General features: G+C 45.8%; 1 protein-coding gene across 1 annotated transcript in view; it reads left to right on the top strand.

Annotated features, from left to right (window-relative positions):
* The window catches only part of OC90 (otoconin 90), a 184495-nt gene that overhangs the window by 120993 nt on the left and 44183 nt on the right, over positions 1 to 19319 (top strand). Inside the window, exons 12-13 of the mRNA XM_066578803.1 lie at positions 16298 to 16336; positions 17548 to 17589. Coding sequence (XP_066434900.1) covers positions 16298 to 16336; positions 17548 to 17589 — 81 coding nt within the window. The remainder of the gene's footprint in view (positions 1 to 16297; positions 16337 to 17547; positions 17590 to 19319) is intronic.

Genomic DNA, 19319 nt, shown 5'->3' with positions numbered 1-19319 from the left:
GGGCTCATTTTTTGCGGGACGTCCTGTAGTTTATGTTGGTACCATTTTGGAATACATATGACTTTTTGATCGCTTTTTATTCCTTTTTTTTCTGGGAGACAGGGTGACTGAAAAAGCGCATTTGTGGCGTTCTTTTTTTTTTCGGACTATGTTCACCATGCGGGACAAATAATGCACTACTTTGATATCTCGGACTTTTACGGAAGCGGCGATACCAAATGTGTATTTTTCTTTTATGATTTAGATTTTTTTATTATAGATATGGCAAAAGGAGGGGGATTTAAACTTTTATTTATTACTTTTTTTTTTAAGTGTGAAAAAGAAAACAAAACTCTTACACTTCGGTATAATCGTACCGGCCTGGAGAATAACTGTAATACATTATTTATACTGCTCAGAGAATGCAGTAAAAAATAAAAATAAAAAACACGCCAGAATTACAGATTTTGTTAATTTTGCCACTCGAAAAAAAGGAATAAAAAGCGATCAAACTTTTACATGTTCCAAAAATGAGATAAATGAAGACTGGAGTTTATCCCGCAATAAACACGGCCGTCTAGAGCGCTGGTAATGGGAATAACATTATTACGGCTCTTGGAATGTGGAGACACAACAGCAAACCTTTAAGAAAAAAAAATGTTTTAAATGTACAAAAATAGCAAAACATAAAAAAACGTATAAACTCGGCATCACCAGAATCGTGTGACTCAGAGAATAACGTTATCACACTATTTATTCTGCACGCCAAACGCCGTAAACATGGAATCCAAAAAACTAATGGCAGAATACCTTTTTCCCCCAATCTCTCACCAATTTTTTTTTACAAAAGTTATGCAATACATTATATATACCCAAAAATGATGTCATCAAAAAGTTAAACATGTCCCGCAAAAAACAAGCCCTCACATGGCCGTGTCAATGGGGAAATGAAAAAGTTATGGCTCTTGGAACGCGGCTGCAAAATGAGTTGAAATTAAATGATTGGCCCATTTAAAATCCTGGCCTAGTGGGTCTGACAGGATGGTAAGAAACCCGCCACTGAAGGGGTTAAAAGGTCGCGGCATTTATGTAAACAGAGTTAAAACATATTAAATATCATAAAATATATAACATGTAGACTCAGTCCGTCCACCTCAAGTCTACCAAATATAATAAAATCAAATATAATATAACCTGTAGACTTAGTCCTGCATGCCCCAGTCTACAGCAACAAAGTCCTTTTAATAACCTTTCTGTCCACCCGCAGGAGGCGGGCGACATCCCACCCGGCCCTACCCATTCTATGACATGCCCCCCCCCCTCCACAATCGCCGCAGCCATTTCAATCATATTTTGCAAATTCATGTTAAGAATGCCCAGAGCAATATCAGATAGATGTACCTGGTCCGCCCTGTAAATATCAGATAGATGTACCTGCTCCGCCCTGTAAATATCAGATAGATGTACCTGGTCTGCCCTGTAAATATCAGATAGATGTACCTGGTCCGCCCTGTAAATATCAGATAGATGTACCTGGTCCGCCCTGTAAATATCAGATAGATGTACCTGCTCCGCCCTGTGAATATCAGATAGATGTACCTCCTCCGCCCTGTAAATATCAGATAGATGTACCTGGTCCACCCTGTAAATATCAGATAGATGTACGTGCTCCACCCTGTAAATATCAGATAGATGTACCTGCTCCGCCCTGTAAATATCAGATAGATGTACCTGCTCCGCCCTGTAAATATCAGATAGATGTACCTGCTCCACCCTGTAAATATCAGATAGATGTACCTGGTCTGCCCTGTAAATATCAGATAGATGGACCTGCTCCGCCCTGTGAATATCAGATAGATGTACCTGCTCCACCCTGTAAATATCAGATAGATGTACATGCTCCGCCCTGTAAATATCAGATAGATGTACGTGCTCCGCCCTGTAAATATCAGATAGATGGACCTGGTCTGCCCTGTAAATATCAGATACATGTACCTGGTCCGCCCTGTAAATATCAGATAGATGTACCTGGTCCGCCCTGTAAATATCAGATAGATGTACCTGCTCCGCCCTGTAAATATCAGATAGATGTACCTGCTCCGCCCTGTAAATATCAGATAGATGTACCTGCTCCGCCCTGTGAATATCAGATAGATGGACCTGCTCCGCCCTGTAAATATCAGATAGATGTACCTGCTCCGCCCTGTAAATATCAGATAGATGTACCTGCTCCGCCCTGTAAATATCAGATAGATGGACCTGCTCCGCCCTGTAAATATCAGATAGATGTACCTGCTCCGCCCTGTAAATATCAGATAGATGGACCTGCTCCGCCCTGTAAATATCAGATAGATGTACCTGCTCCGCCCTGTAAATATCAGATAGATGTACCTGCTCCGCCCTATAAATATCAGATAGATGTACCTGCTCCGCCCTGTAAATATCAGATAGATGGACCTGGTCCGCCCTGTAAATATCAGATAGATGGACCTGGTCTGCCCTGTAAATATCAGATAGATGGACCTGCTCCGCCCTGTAAATATCAGATAGATGTACCTGCTCCGCCCTGTAAATATCAGATAGATGCACCTGCTCCACCCTGTAAATATCAGATAGATGTACCTGCTCCGCCCTGTGAATATCAGATAGATGTACCTGCTCCGCCCTGTGAATATCAGATAGATGTACTTGCTCCGCCCTGTGAATATCAGATAGATGTACCTGGTCCGCCCTGTAAATATCAGATAGATGGACCTGCTCCGCCCTGTAAATATCAGATAGATGTACCTGCTCCGCCCTGTAAATATCAGATAGATGTACCTGCTCCGCCCTGTAAATATCAGATAGATGCACCTGCTCCGCCCTGTACATATCAGATAGATGTACGTGCTCCGCCCTGTAAATATCAGATAGATGTACCTGCTCCGCCCTGTAAATATCAGATAGATGGACCTGGTCCGCCCTGTAAATATCAGATAGATGGACCTGGTCTGCCCTGTAAATATCAGATAGATGGACCTGCTCCGCCCTGTAAATATCAGATAGATGTACCTGCTCCACCCTGTAAATATCAGATAGATGGACCTGCTCCGCCCTGTAAATATCAGATAGATGGACCTGCTCCACCCTGTAAATATCAGATAGATGCACCTGCTCCGCCCTGTAAATATCAGATAGATGTACCTGCTCCGCCCTGTAAATATCAGATAGATGTACCTGCTCCGCCCTGTGAATATCAGATAGATGTACCTGCTCCGCCCTGTGAATATCAGATAGATGTACCTGCTCAGCCCTGTGAATATCAGATAGATGTACCTCCTCCGCCCTGTAAATATCAGATAGATGTACCTGGTCCGCCCTGTAAATATCAGATAGATGTACGTGCTCCGCCCTGTAAATATCAGATAGATGTACCTGCTCCGCTCTATAAATATCAGATAGATGGACCTGCTCCGCCCTGTACATATCAGATAGATGTACGTGCTCCGCCCGGTAAATATCAGATAGATGGACCTGGTCCGCCCTGTAAATATCAGATAGATGGACCTGGTCTGCCCTGTAAATATCAGATAGATGGACCTGCTCCGCCCTGTAAATATCAGATAGATGGACCTGCTCCGCCCTGTAAATATCAGATAGATGTACCTGCTCCGCCCTGTAAATATCAGATAGATGTACGTGCTCCGCCCTGTAAATATCAGATAGATGTACCTGCTCCGCCCTATAAATATCAGATAGATGTACCTGCTCCGCCCTGTAAATATCAGATAGATGGACCTACTCCGCCCTGTAAATATCAGATAGATGTACCTGCTCCGCCCTATAAATATCAGATAGATGCACCTGCTCCGCCCTGTAAATATCAGAGAGATGTACCTGCTCCGCCCTGTAAATATCAGATAGATGTAGCTGCTCCGCCCTATAAATATCAGATAGATGTACCTGCTCCGCCCTGTAAATATCAGATAGATGGACCTGCTCCGCCCTGTGAATATCAGATAGATGGACCTGCTCCGCCCTGTGAATATCAGATAGATGGACCTGGTCCGCCCTGTAAATAGCAGATAGATGGACCTGCTCCACCCTGTAAATATCAGATAGATGCACCTGCTCCGCCCTGTAAATATCAGATAGATGGACCTGCTCCGCCCTGTAAATATCACATAGATGTACCTGCTCCGCCCTGTAAATATCAGATAGATGTACCTGGTCCGCCCTGTAAATATCAGATAGATGTACCTGGTCCGCCCTGTAAATATCAGATAGATGGACCTGGTCCGCCCTGTAAATATCAGATAGATGGACCTGGTCCGCCCTGTAAATATCAGATAGATGGACCTGCTCCGCCCTGTAAATATCAGATAGATGGACCTGCTCCGCCCTGTAAATATCAGATAGATGCACCTGCTCCGCCCTGTAAATATCAGAGAGATGTACCTGCTCCACCCTGTAAATATCAGATAGATGTACCTGCTCCACCCTGTAAATATCAGATAGATGTACCTGCTCCGCCCTGTGAATATCAGATAGATGTACCTGCTCCACCCTGTGAATATCAGATAGATGTACCTCCTCCGCCCTGTAAATATCAGATAGATGTACCTGGTCCGCCCTGTAAATATCAGATAGATGTACGTGCTCCGCCCTGTAAATATCAGATAGATGTACCTGCTCCGCCCTATAAATATCAGATAGATGGACCTGCTCCGTCCTGTACATATCAGATAGATGTACGTGCTCCGCCCTGTAAATATCAGATAGATGTACCTGCTCCTCCCTATAAATATCAGATAGATGTACCTGCTCCGCCCTATAAATATCAGATAGATGTACCTGCTCCGCCCTGTGAATATCAGATAGACGTACCTGCTCTGCCCTGTAAATATCAGATAGATGTACCTGCTCCGCCCCATAAATATCAGATAGATGTACCTGCTCCGCCCTGTAAATATCAGATAGATGGACCTGCTCCGCCCTGTGAGTATCAGATAGATGGACCTGCTCCGCCCTGTGAATATCAGATAGATGTACCTGCTCCGCCCTGTAAATATCAGATAGATGTACCTGATCTGCCCTGTAAATATCAGATAGATGGACCTGGTCTGCCCTGTAAAAATATCAGATAGATGGACCTGGTCTGCCCTGTAAATATCAGATAGATGTACGTGCTCCGCCCTGTAAATATCAGATAGATGTACCTGGTCCGCCCTGTAAATATCAGATAGATGTACCTGCTCCGCCCTGTAAATATCAGATAGATGTACCTGCTCCGCCCTGTAAATATCAGATAGATGTACCTGCTCCGCCCTGTAAATATCAGATAGATGGACCTGGTCCGCCCTGTAAATATCAGATAGATGTACCTGCTCCGCCCTGTAAATATCAGATAGATGGACCTGCTCCGCCCTGTAAATATCAGATAGATGTACCTGCTCCGCCCTGTAAATATCAGATAGATGCACCTGCTCCGCCCTGTAAATATCAGAGAGATGTACCTGCTCCACCCTGTAAATATCAGATAGATGTACCTGCTCCGCCCTGTGAATATCAGATAGATGTACCTGCTCCGCCCTGTGAATATCAGATAGATGTACCTGCTCCGCCCTGTAAATATCAGATAGATGTACCTGCTCCGCCCTGTAAATATCAGATAGATGTACCTGCTCCGCCCTGTGAATATCAGATAGATGTACCTGCTCCGCCCTGTGAATATCAGATAGATGTACCTGCTCCGCCCTGTAAATATCAGATAGATGTACCTGCTCCGCCCTGTGAATATCAGATAGATGTACCTGCTCCGCCCTGTGAATATCAGATAGATGGACCTGCTCCGCCCTGTAAATATCAGATAGATGTACGTGCTCCGCCCTGTAAATATCAGATAGATGTACCTGCTCCGCCCTGTGAATATCAGATAGATGTACCTGCTCCGCCCTGTGAATATCAGATAGATGTACCTGCTCCGCCCTGTGAATATCAGATAGATGTACCTGCTCCGCCCTGTAAATATCAGATAGATGTACCTGCTCCGCCCTGTAAATATCAGATAGATGTACCTGCTCCGCCCTGTGAATATCAGATAGATGTACCTGCTCCGCCCTGTGAATATCAGATAGATGTACCTGCTCCGCCCTGTAAATATCAGATAGATGTACCTGCTCCGCCCTGTGAATATCAGATAGATGTACCTGCTCCGCCCTGTGAATATCAGATAGATGTACCTGCTCCGCCCTGTAAACCCAGGACGAACCCTTCTAATTCTCAGTGACGAAATGAGAACCCCCAATGGTTGACATCCATCTCTCTAGAGATCTATTCAACCGTCTTCTAATCTTTTCCATAAACAAAAACTTGGGGAACGACCGAATTTTCCGGGGTATTATTTCTGATAACACTATTCTGGTCCCAGGGAACATAGACTTCGTTTTCCATAGCTTCTTTCTGATCTCAAGAATCGGGTCGTATGTCTTCAGCCTTCCAACATCATTTCCTCCTAAATGAATAATCAAAATGTTCGGCATCGGCAGCACTGCCTGCTTCTCGAGCAGCAACGATGTCAAGGAGGACCAAGACATACCCCTGATTCCACACCAATAGATCTCATAAGAAGATGCATCCAAACCCAAATTCCCTGAGTAGCAGCGGCTTACCGCCCTCTGATGGGCCCAGAATATAAAAGAGTGTCCTACAATCCAAACTATCTCTCTTTGAGAACCTAAAAAAACCAAGAACATTACAAGGCAACATTATTGGGCCGAACATATAAATCGATTTGATCCCCATCTACCGATACTCTTAATATGCTCTTTGCTGAAACCCAACCTAGCGCCAATTCTAAACGAGTGCGATGTCACTTTAACCCCATTGCAACCTGCCTTCTTAACACATTTCTTTAGCACACTTACAAATTGAAATCGTGGCAGCGAAGATCCGTCCACATGGCAAAAGAACGATCCCATCTTCGAATACCTTTGTAAAGCTCTGACCGGGCACAGGTTAGCAGAGGGATTCTGAAACAGCTGAATCCATATCCCTCTGCCTAACCTATCAGTCTTTGTATGTTTTACAATAATTTCACGTGATTGCCCTGATCAAACCCGTCAGACACCAATAGCGGGGAGCAAGTTACCTTGGATTGGGACAAAAATTCACATCTCAGAGCTCCGAAGTAAGCCACTATAAAGGCAGTGACATCAAATCCTCTCATACTTTGAAGTGCCGACTAAGCCCAGAACCGCCACTAACTCAATAAACTAAGCGTGATGGCCGACCTCTGATCTGGGGCAAAAGCAACCGTTTCAGAACCGCGAGTCAGAAGCTTAATTTGCTTATATGAATTAATTGGCGTTACATTCAACCATTTCTGAAAAAAGGATCTACCTGCCAAAAGCTTCATAACAGAGTTATCAGCCAACCCCGCCATAATCTTTGAACATAAAAGGAAATGCAAACATTACATCTTGTGAACTCTCAGGTACGGCCTTCTCCTTGCAAAAACATCTCCAAGCTTCCCAAGCTGCATTATACTCCAACCAAGTCTTCGGCGCTACAGATCTGGACAAAAGCTGAAAAATCAACTCAGCATCAGGGCCCAGAGATGTTCGGGACATTTCACACCCATTAAACCCCCTTCTGGTGCCCGCTCCCTGAAATGCAGCATCTGAAAGCAGGATAAAGTAGGGACTGAAACCTCCTGCTAAGACTGCTCTGTGCTTTGGACTTTAAACAAGCCCACACTAAGTGTCAGCAGTAACAATTCAAGGCGAGTAGAACTCCTCTATTATCAGAACCAAGTAACAATCTCCTATTACACAAGTTCTCACCCCGCAGATACAATGCTACCACTAACGGGAAAGCTTAAAGGAGATGTCCCGCGCCGAAACGTTTTTTTTTTTTTTTTAACCCCCCCCCCGTTCGGCGCGAGACAACCCCGATGCAGGGGTTAAAAAAACCACCCGCACAGCGCTTACCTGAATCCCGGCGGTCCAGCGTCTTCATACTCACCTGCTGAAGATGGCCGCCGGGATCCTCTGTCTTCATGGACCGCAGGGCTTCTGTGCGGTCCATTGCCGATTCCAGCCTCCTGATTGGCTGGAATCGGCACGTGACGGGGCGGAGCTACACGGAGCTACACGGAGCCCCATAGAGAAGAGGAGAAGACCCGGACTGCGCAAGCGCGGCTAATTTGGCCATCGGAGGCCAAAAATTAGTCGGCTCCATGGAGACGAGGACGCCAGCAACGGAGCAGGTAAGTATAAAACTTTTTATAACTTCTGTATGGCTCATAATTAATGCACAATGTACATTACAAAGTGCATTATTATGGCCATGCAGAAGTGTATAGACCCACTTGCTGCCTCGGGACATCTCCTTTAACCACGTCAGATTTTCCTAATCTTAACTTCCAATCCTGTGTCCGGCACAAACTTGCTTGCCATGCGGTGTGACCATTAAAATCAGTCAGAAAGCTCAACCAGATGCTCAGATCTTCCTTTATACCTGCAGTTAATCTAACATGCGACGAAGGTGAAACCAACCCTTTCATCGCCAAAAATAAACTTCTGACAGAAATTCTACCCACTGGAATTACACGACACGCAAAAGCCAACTGGCCGCCATTTTCTGTAGCTCTTTCAAAGTAACTTTCTTTTTCCGCAGTACACCACTGATCAAGTTGCACAATCTTTCCACTTTCTCAGCCGGCAGACGAAATTTCATCTTAATGCTATCAATAACTATCCCTAGAAACTCTAGCTCCACACAAGGTGGAACTGTCTTCTCATGAGCCAACGGGATTCCAAAAAACTCCATCATCACACAAAAACCTCTCAAAACCTCAGCGCATTTGTCACTTTCTGGATGACCTATAAACAAAAAGTCACCTAAATAATGCATAATACCAACTAAAGGGAACTCCCAGCTGACCACCCACTCTAAGAACGAAGAAAATAGCTCAAAATAGTAAAAAGACAGCCTAAACCCCATGGGTAGCGCCATGTCAAAAAAGAAAAGCCCATCAAACTGAAAACCTAAAGAGTTAAAGCCAGCTGCAGACACCGGAAGCAATCTGAACGCTGCCTGTATATCAGCCTTAGCCATCATGGCACCTTGACCAAATCTCCGTAATAAAACTAATGCTGAATCAAATGAAGCATACTTCACCACTGCCTGAGCCCATCTACCTCATCATTCAAGGAAGCATTAGGGGGAAAAGACAGGTGGTGAATGACCTGGAAAATATTTGCTTCCTTTTTTGGCGCTAGACCCAAGGGAGATAACCTGAAATTCTCAAACGGAGGATTACTAAATGGTCCAGCAACCCGGCCTTCTTGAATCTCCTTTAGGATTTTATCACGCACCACATCCGGATGCAACTTGACCGAACTTAAGTTATCCACCCAATTACACCCGAAGCCTTTAAAACCTGGGATAAAAAACCTTCTTCAATGAGTTGGGCCCTCAGGCGCTCTGGGTACCGTCTAACCACGGCAGCAGGCTTCCCAGCTTCAATGGGGTTGAGGCCTTTAACCCCTTAACGACTGCCCCATCGGGAAACTACATCCTCAGTAAGTGGGCTTTAATCCTACAGGACGTAGTTTTATGCATCCTCTTTGGATTAATGCCCACTGGCCTGAGGACGTGACAGCTCCATGCTGTCGGTGCCCGCAGATAGCCGACGGCATGGAGCTGTCATCCCAGGATGCGGACAGTCCCCCCCGGTATTGCGATCGGCGTTATCCAATTGATAGCGCCGATCGCAAAAAAGTAAAGAAAAGTGCCTAAAACGTTAGAGATTCAGCTGCCCTGATGGATCGGATCCATCAGAGCAGCTGAAAATTCTTACCTGGCTTGGCGGCGGTGTCCCCCGGCAGTCTTCTGCGCATGCGCGCCAGACGATGACGTCAGGCGCATGCGCAGAAGCCTGGGAGCCCCCGGCAAATTTGAAATCTCCTGGCTCCCGGCTCCTGAAGGTAGCCGGGAACCAGGAGGTGTTACCAGGGACCGCGATCGCCGCTAACCGGTGTTACCAGGGACCGCGATCGCCGCTAACCATTGGATAGTGGCGATCGCGAAAAAGTTTTTTAAAAAGTCAGTTTCACCTCCCCTCATGGATCGGATCCATGAGGGAAGGTGAAAATACTCACCTAAGTCCTCCCCGGTGTCCCGATGTCCCGGAACCCGAATTCCCCGTCTGCGCATGCGTATCCGATGATTGACATCGGGCGCGTGCACAGACGGGCTCGAGCCCCGGGAAATTTAAAATCCCTCTGCTCTTGGCTGCCATGTGTAGCCAGGAACAGAGAGATTATACCGGGGACATGATCACTGTTATCCAATGGATAGCAGTGATCATGTAAAGTAAAAAAAAGTGTAAAAAGTAAAAAAAAAAAAGTTTTAAAAAAGTTTTAAAAAAGTTAAAAAAAGCTTGCGTTTCATCTCCCCCCATGGATCATATCCGTGAGGGAGGATGAAATGACGTACCTAAGGCCCGCAGACCTTACCCCAGCTTCTGCGCACGCGCCCATCGCCAAAATGGCGGATGCATGCGCAAAAGCCGTGGATTGCCAGGATAATTTAAAATCTCCCTGCTCCTGGCTACAAAACTTAGCCGAGAGCCTGGAGATTTCACGGGGGGCCGCGGTGAGCGGTTCCTGATCACGTGTTCGCCGTTATCTAATGGATAATGGCGGTCACGTAAAAGTAAAAAAAAGGTGAAGCTTCATCTCCCCTCAGCAATGCGATCGGTGAGAGGAGATGAAACTTTTTATCGGAGGCATCCGTATTTGCACCCCGACGCGATCTTCCTCCGTTAACTTACCCGGATTCTGCACATGCGACCGCCGGCAAAACACCGGACACATGCGCAGGAGTCGGGGAGCACAGGAAATTTAAAATCTCCTTGCTCCCAGCGACCAACGGTCGCCGAGAGCCCGGAGCAGTGACGGGTGGCCTCGTTGAGCAGTCACCGGTCATGTGATAAAAAGGTAGCGATCTACCTTTGGCCGGTCTCACATGACCTGATAGGAATTATGGATTCCGCATGCATCTGATCCGCGGTAATAACGCAGATCAATCGCATTGGATGACACAATTGCGCTCACATTAGCGGGTCGGAATTGTGTAATCCACTTGCAGAAAAGAGAACGCAGCAGGTTCTATTTTACCGCGGATATCCGCAACATAGAGCCTATTGTGCTCCATGGTCGTGGATATACCTGCAGCCCATACGCAACTACATTGTATACGGGCTGCGGGTACCCGCGTCATCGCTAAGCGACGGTGCGGGAAATACAAACAAAAAAAAGGTACTGCGCATGACCGCCTGTGTGAGTAGGCAGTTATGCGCAGTACATTACGCGGCCGTACGCAGGGTCACAGCCGGGCTCATAGCTGGGATCCGCTGACGGCCTCCACAAGCGGATTCCACATCCGGCCGTGTGAGCCCGGCGTTATTCAGACCGCTACCTGTAATACGCAATTTACAAGAAGCCCTGGGAACGCTCGCCTTCATGCAGTTCCAGGAGCAGCTTGTTGAGCGCCTTCTATGTGAGACCGCTGCACCTCATCAAGCTTACGGAGACTCACGGAACGCCACTTTTTACACCCCATACCCACCACTGAGGTCAAGAAATGACCCCCAAAAAGCATGAGAGGAGGGGGATACCCGGTTTTATTGCCCCATGGGCCCATCCCAACCAGCCTCCATAATTACCCTTGTCTTCGGAAATACCACACAGTTCACATTATTACTTTTATCTAAGATTTGGGGAAAGCCGAAAAAGACGTGGAGCGTGTGGGGGAGGGGCGGGGGATTTTTAGGGAGTCAATTTTTATTCCGTACAAATGAACAATGGGGCCTGGAATTTATTCAGTTCTGCCCTGAAATCCAACGGGTGTTCCCTGCATTACAGGCCTAACCATGTGTCCTATAAGTAGATTAGGGCCACAATGGGTATGTTTTTGAACACAGGACAAACGGGGGGATCCATTTTAGGGTGAACGTCTTCATTCCTATGTACACTGTACAAAAAAAACAGTTTTTAAATTGACAAAATTGCCAAAAAAATGAAAAACGTAATTTTTTCCTTCTGCTTTGCTTAGATTTATTCAAAAACTGTGGGGTCAAAATACGCAGTACACCCCTAGATTAATTAATTAAGGGGTCTAATTTTTAAAATGGGGTCATTTGAGGGGGTTCTCTATCGTTTTAGACACTCAATGGCTCTATAAGTGGGCAATGGGGCCTGGAATTTATTCCGTTGTACCCTGAAATCCAACGGGTGCTCCTTCCATTATAGGCCTAGCCATGTGTCCTGTAAGTAGATTAGGGCCACAAGGGGTATGGTTCTGAACACGGAACAAACAGGGGTATCCATTTTGGGGTGAAAGTCTTCATTCCTATGTACACTGTACAAAAAAAACAGTTTTTAAATTGATACAACTGCCAAAAAAATGAAAATTGTAATTTTTTTCCTACTGCTTTGCTTAGATTTATTCAAAAATTGTAGGGTAAAAATACACAGTGCACCCCTAGATTAATTCGATAAGGGGTCTAGTTTTCAAAATGGGGTCATTTGTTGGGGTTCTCTGCCGTTTTGGCCGCTCAAGAGCTCTACAAGTGGGCAATGGGGCCTAAATCACCTTCATGCTAAATTTCTGTTCTGAAAGCCACCGACTACTTCTTTCATTTTGGGCCCCGTTGTGCATCCAGACAAAAGATTAGGGCCACAATGGGTATGTCTCTGAACACGGGGGAAACAGGGGTATCCATTTTGCGGTGCAAGTCTTCCTTCATATGTGTGCTGTACAAAAAAAGCTGTTTTTAAAACAACAGAATTGCCAAAAAAATGAAAATCACATTTTTTGCCTTTTGCTTTGCTTGAATTCATTCAAAAACTGTGGGGTCAAAATGGGCAGTACACCCCTAGATAAATTCGTTAAGGGGTCTATTTTTCAAAATGGGGTCACTTGTGGGGGTTCTCTTTGGTTTTGGCCGCTCAAGAGCTCTACAAAAGTGCTATGGGTCTAAAACGTCTTCAAGCAAAATTTATGTTCTGAAAGACACCGACTGCTCCTTTCATTTTGGGTCCCGTTGTGCATCCAGACATAAGATTAGGGCCACAATGGGTATGTTTCTGAACACGGGAGAAACAGGGGTATCCATTCTGGGGTGTAAATCCTCATTTTCATGGGCAATATAGGAAAAAAATATGTCTTTAAAATGACATATTTGCAATACTATGGAATTTTATTTTTTCTCCTCTAAATTGAATTAATTCCTAAAAAAAACTGGTAGGGTCAAAATACTCATGACACCCCTCAGTGGATACATTAAGGGGTGTAGTTTTTTAAATGGGGTCATTTGGGGGGGGGGTATCTATTATTCTGACACTCATGAGCCTTTGCAAACTTGGCTTGGTGCAGGAAAACAAAGTGTTCCTCAAAATGCTGAAAAGTAAAGTTAAATTTGTACGTCCTATAAATGGTTAAAAAAAACACAAAAGTTTTTCAAGTTTGCATTCAGAATAAAGTAAACAGATGTAAATATATATCTTATCAAAAATTTGTACAGTATGTTTGGACATATTTGAGATATTACAGTTGAAAATTTGAAATAATTACAATTTTTTCAAAATTTTTCCAATATTGGTACTTTTAATAAATATACACAAATTATATCGGTCTCTTTTTACAACCAAAATGAAGTACAAGATGTGTCGAAAAAACAATGTCAGAATCACTTGGATATGTAAAGCCTTTACGGAGTTATGCTACGTTGAACGATGCATGTCAGATTTCCAAAATTTGGCTCCGTCACTAAGGCGCAAACAGGCTTTGTCACTAAGGGGTTAACATGCAAATCCCTCGTACCAACCTGAGAGCTGGCTGCTGCAGCCTTGTGAAAGCACTTTACCACAGGGTGCAATCCATTACAGAAGGAGCACTCGTGGCGGTACCTGCAGCTCTGAAGCCATTTACACGGACTTTCATTAAATGCAAAGCAATGTCCTCTCTTCAGCACCGCCCCTGCTGTGGATTGCACCCTCGGAAAGCTCTGCTGCCTCGGTGGAATCATTAAGCTCAGCCACAGACCCACATCTTTGACTCCCCATTTCAAATTGGGGTAGATCACCAGCTTTTGGCGAAACATTTCATCGTAAGTAAACCATGACGATCCGCCAAAGCTGCGATATGCCTCCAATATAATGTCTATATGTTGCAGAACGCCTGCAGTCTTAACCGACGACTTCAGATAACACTGCAGCATAAATGCAAAACGCCTGCAACCACACAATGAAACTCTTGGGGCGCTTTTTTCTTCCTCTTCTGATTTTGCAGCCTCCTTGCCTGATGGTAATAGTGGCAAGAGTTCCACAAACTCTCCGCGCCAGATTATCTCCTTACTGGCTATTGGCAGTAAACCCCAGTGGGGACAGCTCACAGGGCAGAGCTTCTTTATAACACTGTGAGCTCACACCGGCCTTGTTACCCATCAATGGGACCGCTGGTGCAGCTATCCATGACAATCAATGGGACCGCTGGTGCAGCTATCCATGACAATCAATGGGACCGCTGGTGCAGCTATCCATGACAATCAATGGGACCGCTGGTGCAGCTATCCATGACACTGCTGGGGATTCATCCTGCACAGTTAACCCTCTATTTAACTCCACTGACTGCTGCATCCCTGAAGAACCAGCCTGTAATAACCCTTTCAGGGTCAGCAAAACACTATCTAATGATGCTAGCGTATTACCAGACGCCAGCAATGGCTGCGATAAACCTTCGTTGCCAGAGGGCAGCGAAAACACTGCCCTCCAGAAGTCTCGCCACCCCTGGAGCTCGCCGCTGCTGTCATCTGGATGGCTGGCCCTTCAGCTGCTGTGGAGCCCAATGGTGTCCTCCTGGAACTGTCCTCCGCTGGCCTGTGACGCTGTGGGGAAACTGATGGAGAATAGCGCCTGCTGCTCTTCCGTGTGCGCTTACCCCTAGCGCGGGTCTGCATCTCCACAACCCCTGGTACTAAAGCTTCCGGCGGGCATCCAGTCAGCTGCTCCGACGCCAACATCCTTCCAGACGACCTCTTCCTCGCACTGGACGATGCTGCAGCACTTCTAGTGGAGTCCCTCCTGGGCAAAATGACCGCTGACGCGGCACCTCCGGCATCCTCTGGGTCACTTGGCTCAAAGGCTAAAAGGGAGATCTCCTCCAGGCTGGCAGGTAAAGCAGACACACCTGCAGCAGGAACTTCCAGGCAACGTCTCAGCCACTCCTCGCCCCCTGCAGCCTCCGCTCTCACCATCAGCTGCCTCAGTAAGTCCTCCATCACACAACTGACAACCTTGGATGCCGTGAGGAGACTGTGACAGGATTCAGCACCTTGACTTAGTGATATCTCCTCTCTTCTTCCCGCTCAAAACCTCCACCAATCACAGCCTGTTGCTAGGCCTTTGCCTCACAGAGACCTTCTCTTCTGATAGGTCACCGCCATTATCTGCTTGCCCAATCATTCTCTGTCGCCAGGCTTCCCAGCTTCCTCATATTATAGCTGACCCTAGAGTGACTTAATAAAAGCACGTTAGAACCCCCCCCCCCCACAATACAAACCATTTCCATCTACCTTTTATTAAAGCTATTAACCCTCTCCGCCCCTAGATTCCATGAGGCCTCAGTCCCCTGGCGTCCTTCTGCCGTACATTACAGAATCATGCCTGCTTATATGTCCAGCATGCAATAATGACCACCTCCCTTCTTCACATGAATTCCTCCAGATTCTCTGACTCTCTTGATGATACTATGGACTGTAGATGGTGGATATTCAACGTCTTCACAATTTTACATTGAGGAACATTTTTCTGAAGTTCTGCCATGAGTTTTACATGCAGTTTTTCACAGATTGGTGACCTCTGCCCTTCTTTGCTTCTGAGAGACTCGGCCTCTCTAACATGATCTTTTTATACAGTCGTGACTGGGCCCTCCAGCTGTTTAGCATTATTACCCCCTTAGTTTTGCAGCCTTTTGTCACCCCTGTACCAGTTTTTGTGAGATGTGTTGCTGCCATCAATTTCTAAATTAGTTGTTTTAAATGAAATGAAAAAATATATCTACCCCACCCCCCACCCCCCACCGGTTTTGTTCCTGATCATTCCATTCTGTTTTTCTTTACATTTATTTACATTTTACGCAGCACCCAACGTCTTTGGCATGGCGGTTGTACATTCTGACCAGCGGCGGGTGTGTGGAGATGCAGTTCACTGTAATTAATGTTATTGATGATCTGGTTCTATTAGTTAATGTTGGTTCTCCATACTTACAGATCCCTCAAGTAGAGGTGCTGCCATCTCCATCTCTGAAGGTAAGAATGCCCAGAATGTTTTAGGATGAGAAGGTCATGGCTGCTCTCCTCTGCTCCATGGAAGTGAATGGGGCTGAGCTGCATTGCCTGACTCAACCCAAGGACCACTGTGGTGCTGTTTGTGGATGAAGACCACCATGTTTTTCTGATTCTGTAGGGCCCCTCGTATATGTGACCTCCAGACCCCAGCTCCTCCAGAACGTTCAGTCTTAGGTCTTTAGGTTTTTCTCTTGAGCTGGCCAATACGTCTCTAGTCTGTATAGAGACCCGTATAGAGTAATGGTACCTGTGAATACTGGGATAAGGAATATTACAGGGGGTGAGTTAAGAAATCACGTCTTCCCTTTTATGCATGCTTGTGTGCTGGATGTATCTGCTATTACAGCTCAGGCCCAATCTGTTGAATACTGCAATACCAGTTACATCCTATAGACAAGAGTGGCGCTGTTTCAGGAAAGATGGGCAGACTTGTTTTGTAGTCTTGTACAGTCCCTTTAGGTCTTCATTGCTGGTTGTCATCTACACTACAAGTTCTATGTCTTATGTAGTGGTGAATTATAATAGGAAGCGCTCCGCCATCTTTACAGACTGCTGGTCACTTAGACTTAATTAGATTATTCTAATGCCGACATAATATGATACAAATATCGCTACTCTCCTGGCGCTTCAGCCTTACTCCTCTTCCATAGGTCCCTGCGAATACTTACACTTGTAATCTGTGTAAATATGTCAGTCATACATTTGGCACAACACATCAGTCATTCCTCCTGGGAATACGGGGCACACCATGTGAGCGAGGGTTACAGAGCGGAGCTGGTCAGCCACATTGCTGTTCATTGGGGTTCTGTATGCTGAGCAGCTGCTTCATGTTGCTTTGCGATGAGTCAATTCTTCATGTTAACAGACCACCTGAGAATAAGATGAAAACATTGTTCCCCTGCTGAGACCCCCAGTGATCAGCAGCAGTCCACAGGGGAATCCAGCAGTGTTCAGTTTTCCTGCAGCGCCCTCACAGGGGATCTGAAGCATTACTGAAATCACTGAGCTACCCATGTGATGACATGTTGAGTTTCTCCAGAGACACTCTTTGTAGCCACGAATTGATGAGAGTCCTGAACAGGGACCCCCCTAAGTGGTATAAAACCACACAGATATCTGCAAATACAAGTGATTCACTGAAGATGTCCTCATCTCTTTTCCTCTTGTTTCAGGTCCCAGTGAGGTCCTCAATAATTTAAAGCCAGATGCCCAAAGTAAGTCTTGTGATCTGTATCCACCGCATGAAATGTCTTCTCCCGACTGGCATAAATAAAACTTGTTGAAATGAGCCCTGGGGTGGATTCCTGGTTTGCAGTAGGTCTGGCCATAATTTGGTACTGTGAGAGAAGATGGATGGACCGAATCAATGTGGGAGATATATTCAGTTATTCAACCCTAATTACCAAAAAGTTGAGAAATGTTGCGTAAAATGTAAATAAAAAAAATAGATTTATTTGAAAATCTCAAAGTTGGGCTAGGGGTAACAAAATGTTGGAAATGTAGCTGGTGCTAGTAGCAAATTGACCATCCAGCTGTTTTTCATTAAGTCACATGACTGCACATAAAGAGCATGTAGAGAGGCCGAGTTTCTCAGAAGCAAAGACAGTTGGAGGTCACCAATCTGTTAAACACTTTGTCTAAACGTTGTGGGACAACTTCAGAAAAATGTTCCTCAATGCAAAATTGTGAAGACGTTGAATATCCACCATCTACAGTCCATAATATCATCAAAAGAGTCTGAGAATCTGGAGAAATTGATGTGTACAAAGGAGAAGACCAGTGGTCAATATTGGATGCTGGAGATCTACGGGCCCTCAGGCGACACTGAAATAATAACAGGCATGATTCTGTCATGCAATTCACTGCTAGGGCTCAGGAATACCCCCAGAAAACATTGTCTGTGAACACAGCTCTCCGTCCAATCCACAAACAGAAGTTATAGCCGTATCATGCAGAGAAAAATCTGTATATCAACACAATCCACAAACATCAATGTCTTCTCTGGGCCAAAGCGCATGGCAAAATGTAGAACTGTTATGTAGTCAGACTCAAGAGCTTGTTATCAGCAAAAAGTCCTGCCTCTCTGTAGGTATAAAGTTGTATTAGTGCCTATGGCATGGGCAACATACACATCCTGACAGGCACTATCAATGCTGAGCAGTATATAGAGGTTGTAGAATAACATCTGCTCGATCCAGGCAACGTCTCTTTTCAGGAAGGCCTTGAATGTTTCAGGAAGACTATGCTAAGCCGCATACTACATCAATCATAGCAGCATGGCTTCACAGGAGAAGAGTCCGGGGTGAACCGGCCGCCTGCAGTCCAGACCTTCCACCATATACTACATCCATCACAACAGCATGGCTTCACAGGAGAAGAGTCCGGGGTGAACCGGCCGCCTGCAGTCCAGACCTTCCACCATATACTACATCCATCACAACAGCATGGCTTCACAGGAGAAGAGTCGGAAGTGAACAGGTCGCCTGCAGTCCAGACCTTCCACCATATATTGTATCCATCAGAACAGCATGGCTTCACAGGAGAAGAGTCGGGCGTGAACAGGTCGCCTGCAGTCCAGACCTTCCACCATATACTGCATCCATCACAACAGCATGGCTTCAGAGAAGAAGAGTCTGGGGTGAACCGTCCGCCTACAGTCCAGACCTTCCACCATATACTGCATCCATCACAACAGCCTCACAGGAGAAGAGTCCGGGGTGAACCGGCCGCCTGCAGTCCAGACCTTCCACCACATACTGCATCCATCATAACAGCACGGCTTCACAGGAGAAGAGTCCGGGTTGAACCAGCCGCCTGCAGTCCGGACCATCCACCATATACTAAATGCATAACAACAGCTTCACAGGAGAAGAGTCCGGGGTAAAGAATCCACCTGCAGTCCAGACCTTCCACCATATACTGTATCCATCATAACAGCATGGCT

Source organism: Eleutherodactylus coqui, chromosome 9 (assembly GCF_035609145.1).
Source record: "Eleutherodactylus coqui strain aEleCoq1 chromosome 9, aEleCoq1.hap1, whole genome shotgun sequence".
In the NCBI taxonomy this organism is placed as follows: domain Eukaryota; kingdom Metazoa; phylum Chordata; class Amphibia; order Anura; family Eleutherodactylidae; genus Eleutherodactylus; species Eleutherodactylus coqui.
The sequence above is the reverse complement of the archived record's forward strand: the minus strand, read 5'-3'. Positions and strand labels throughout refer to the sequence as shown.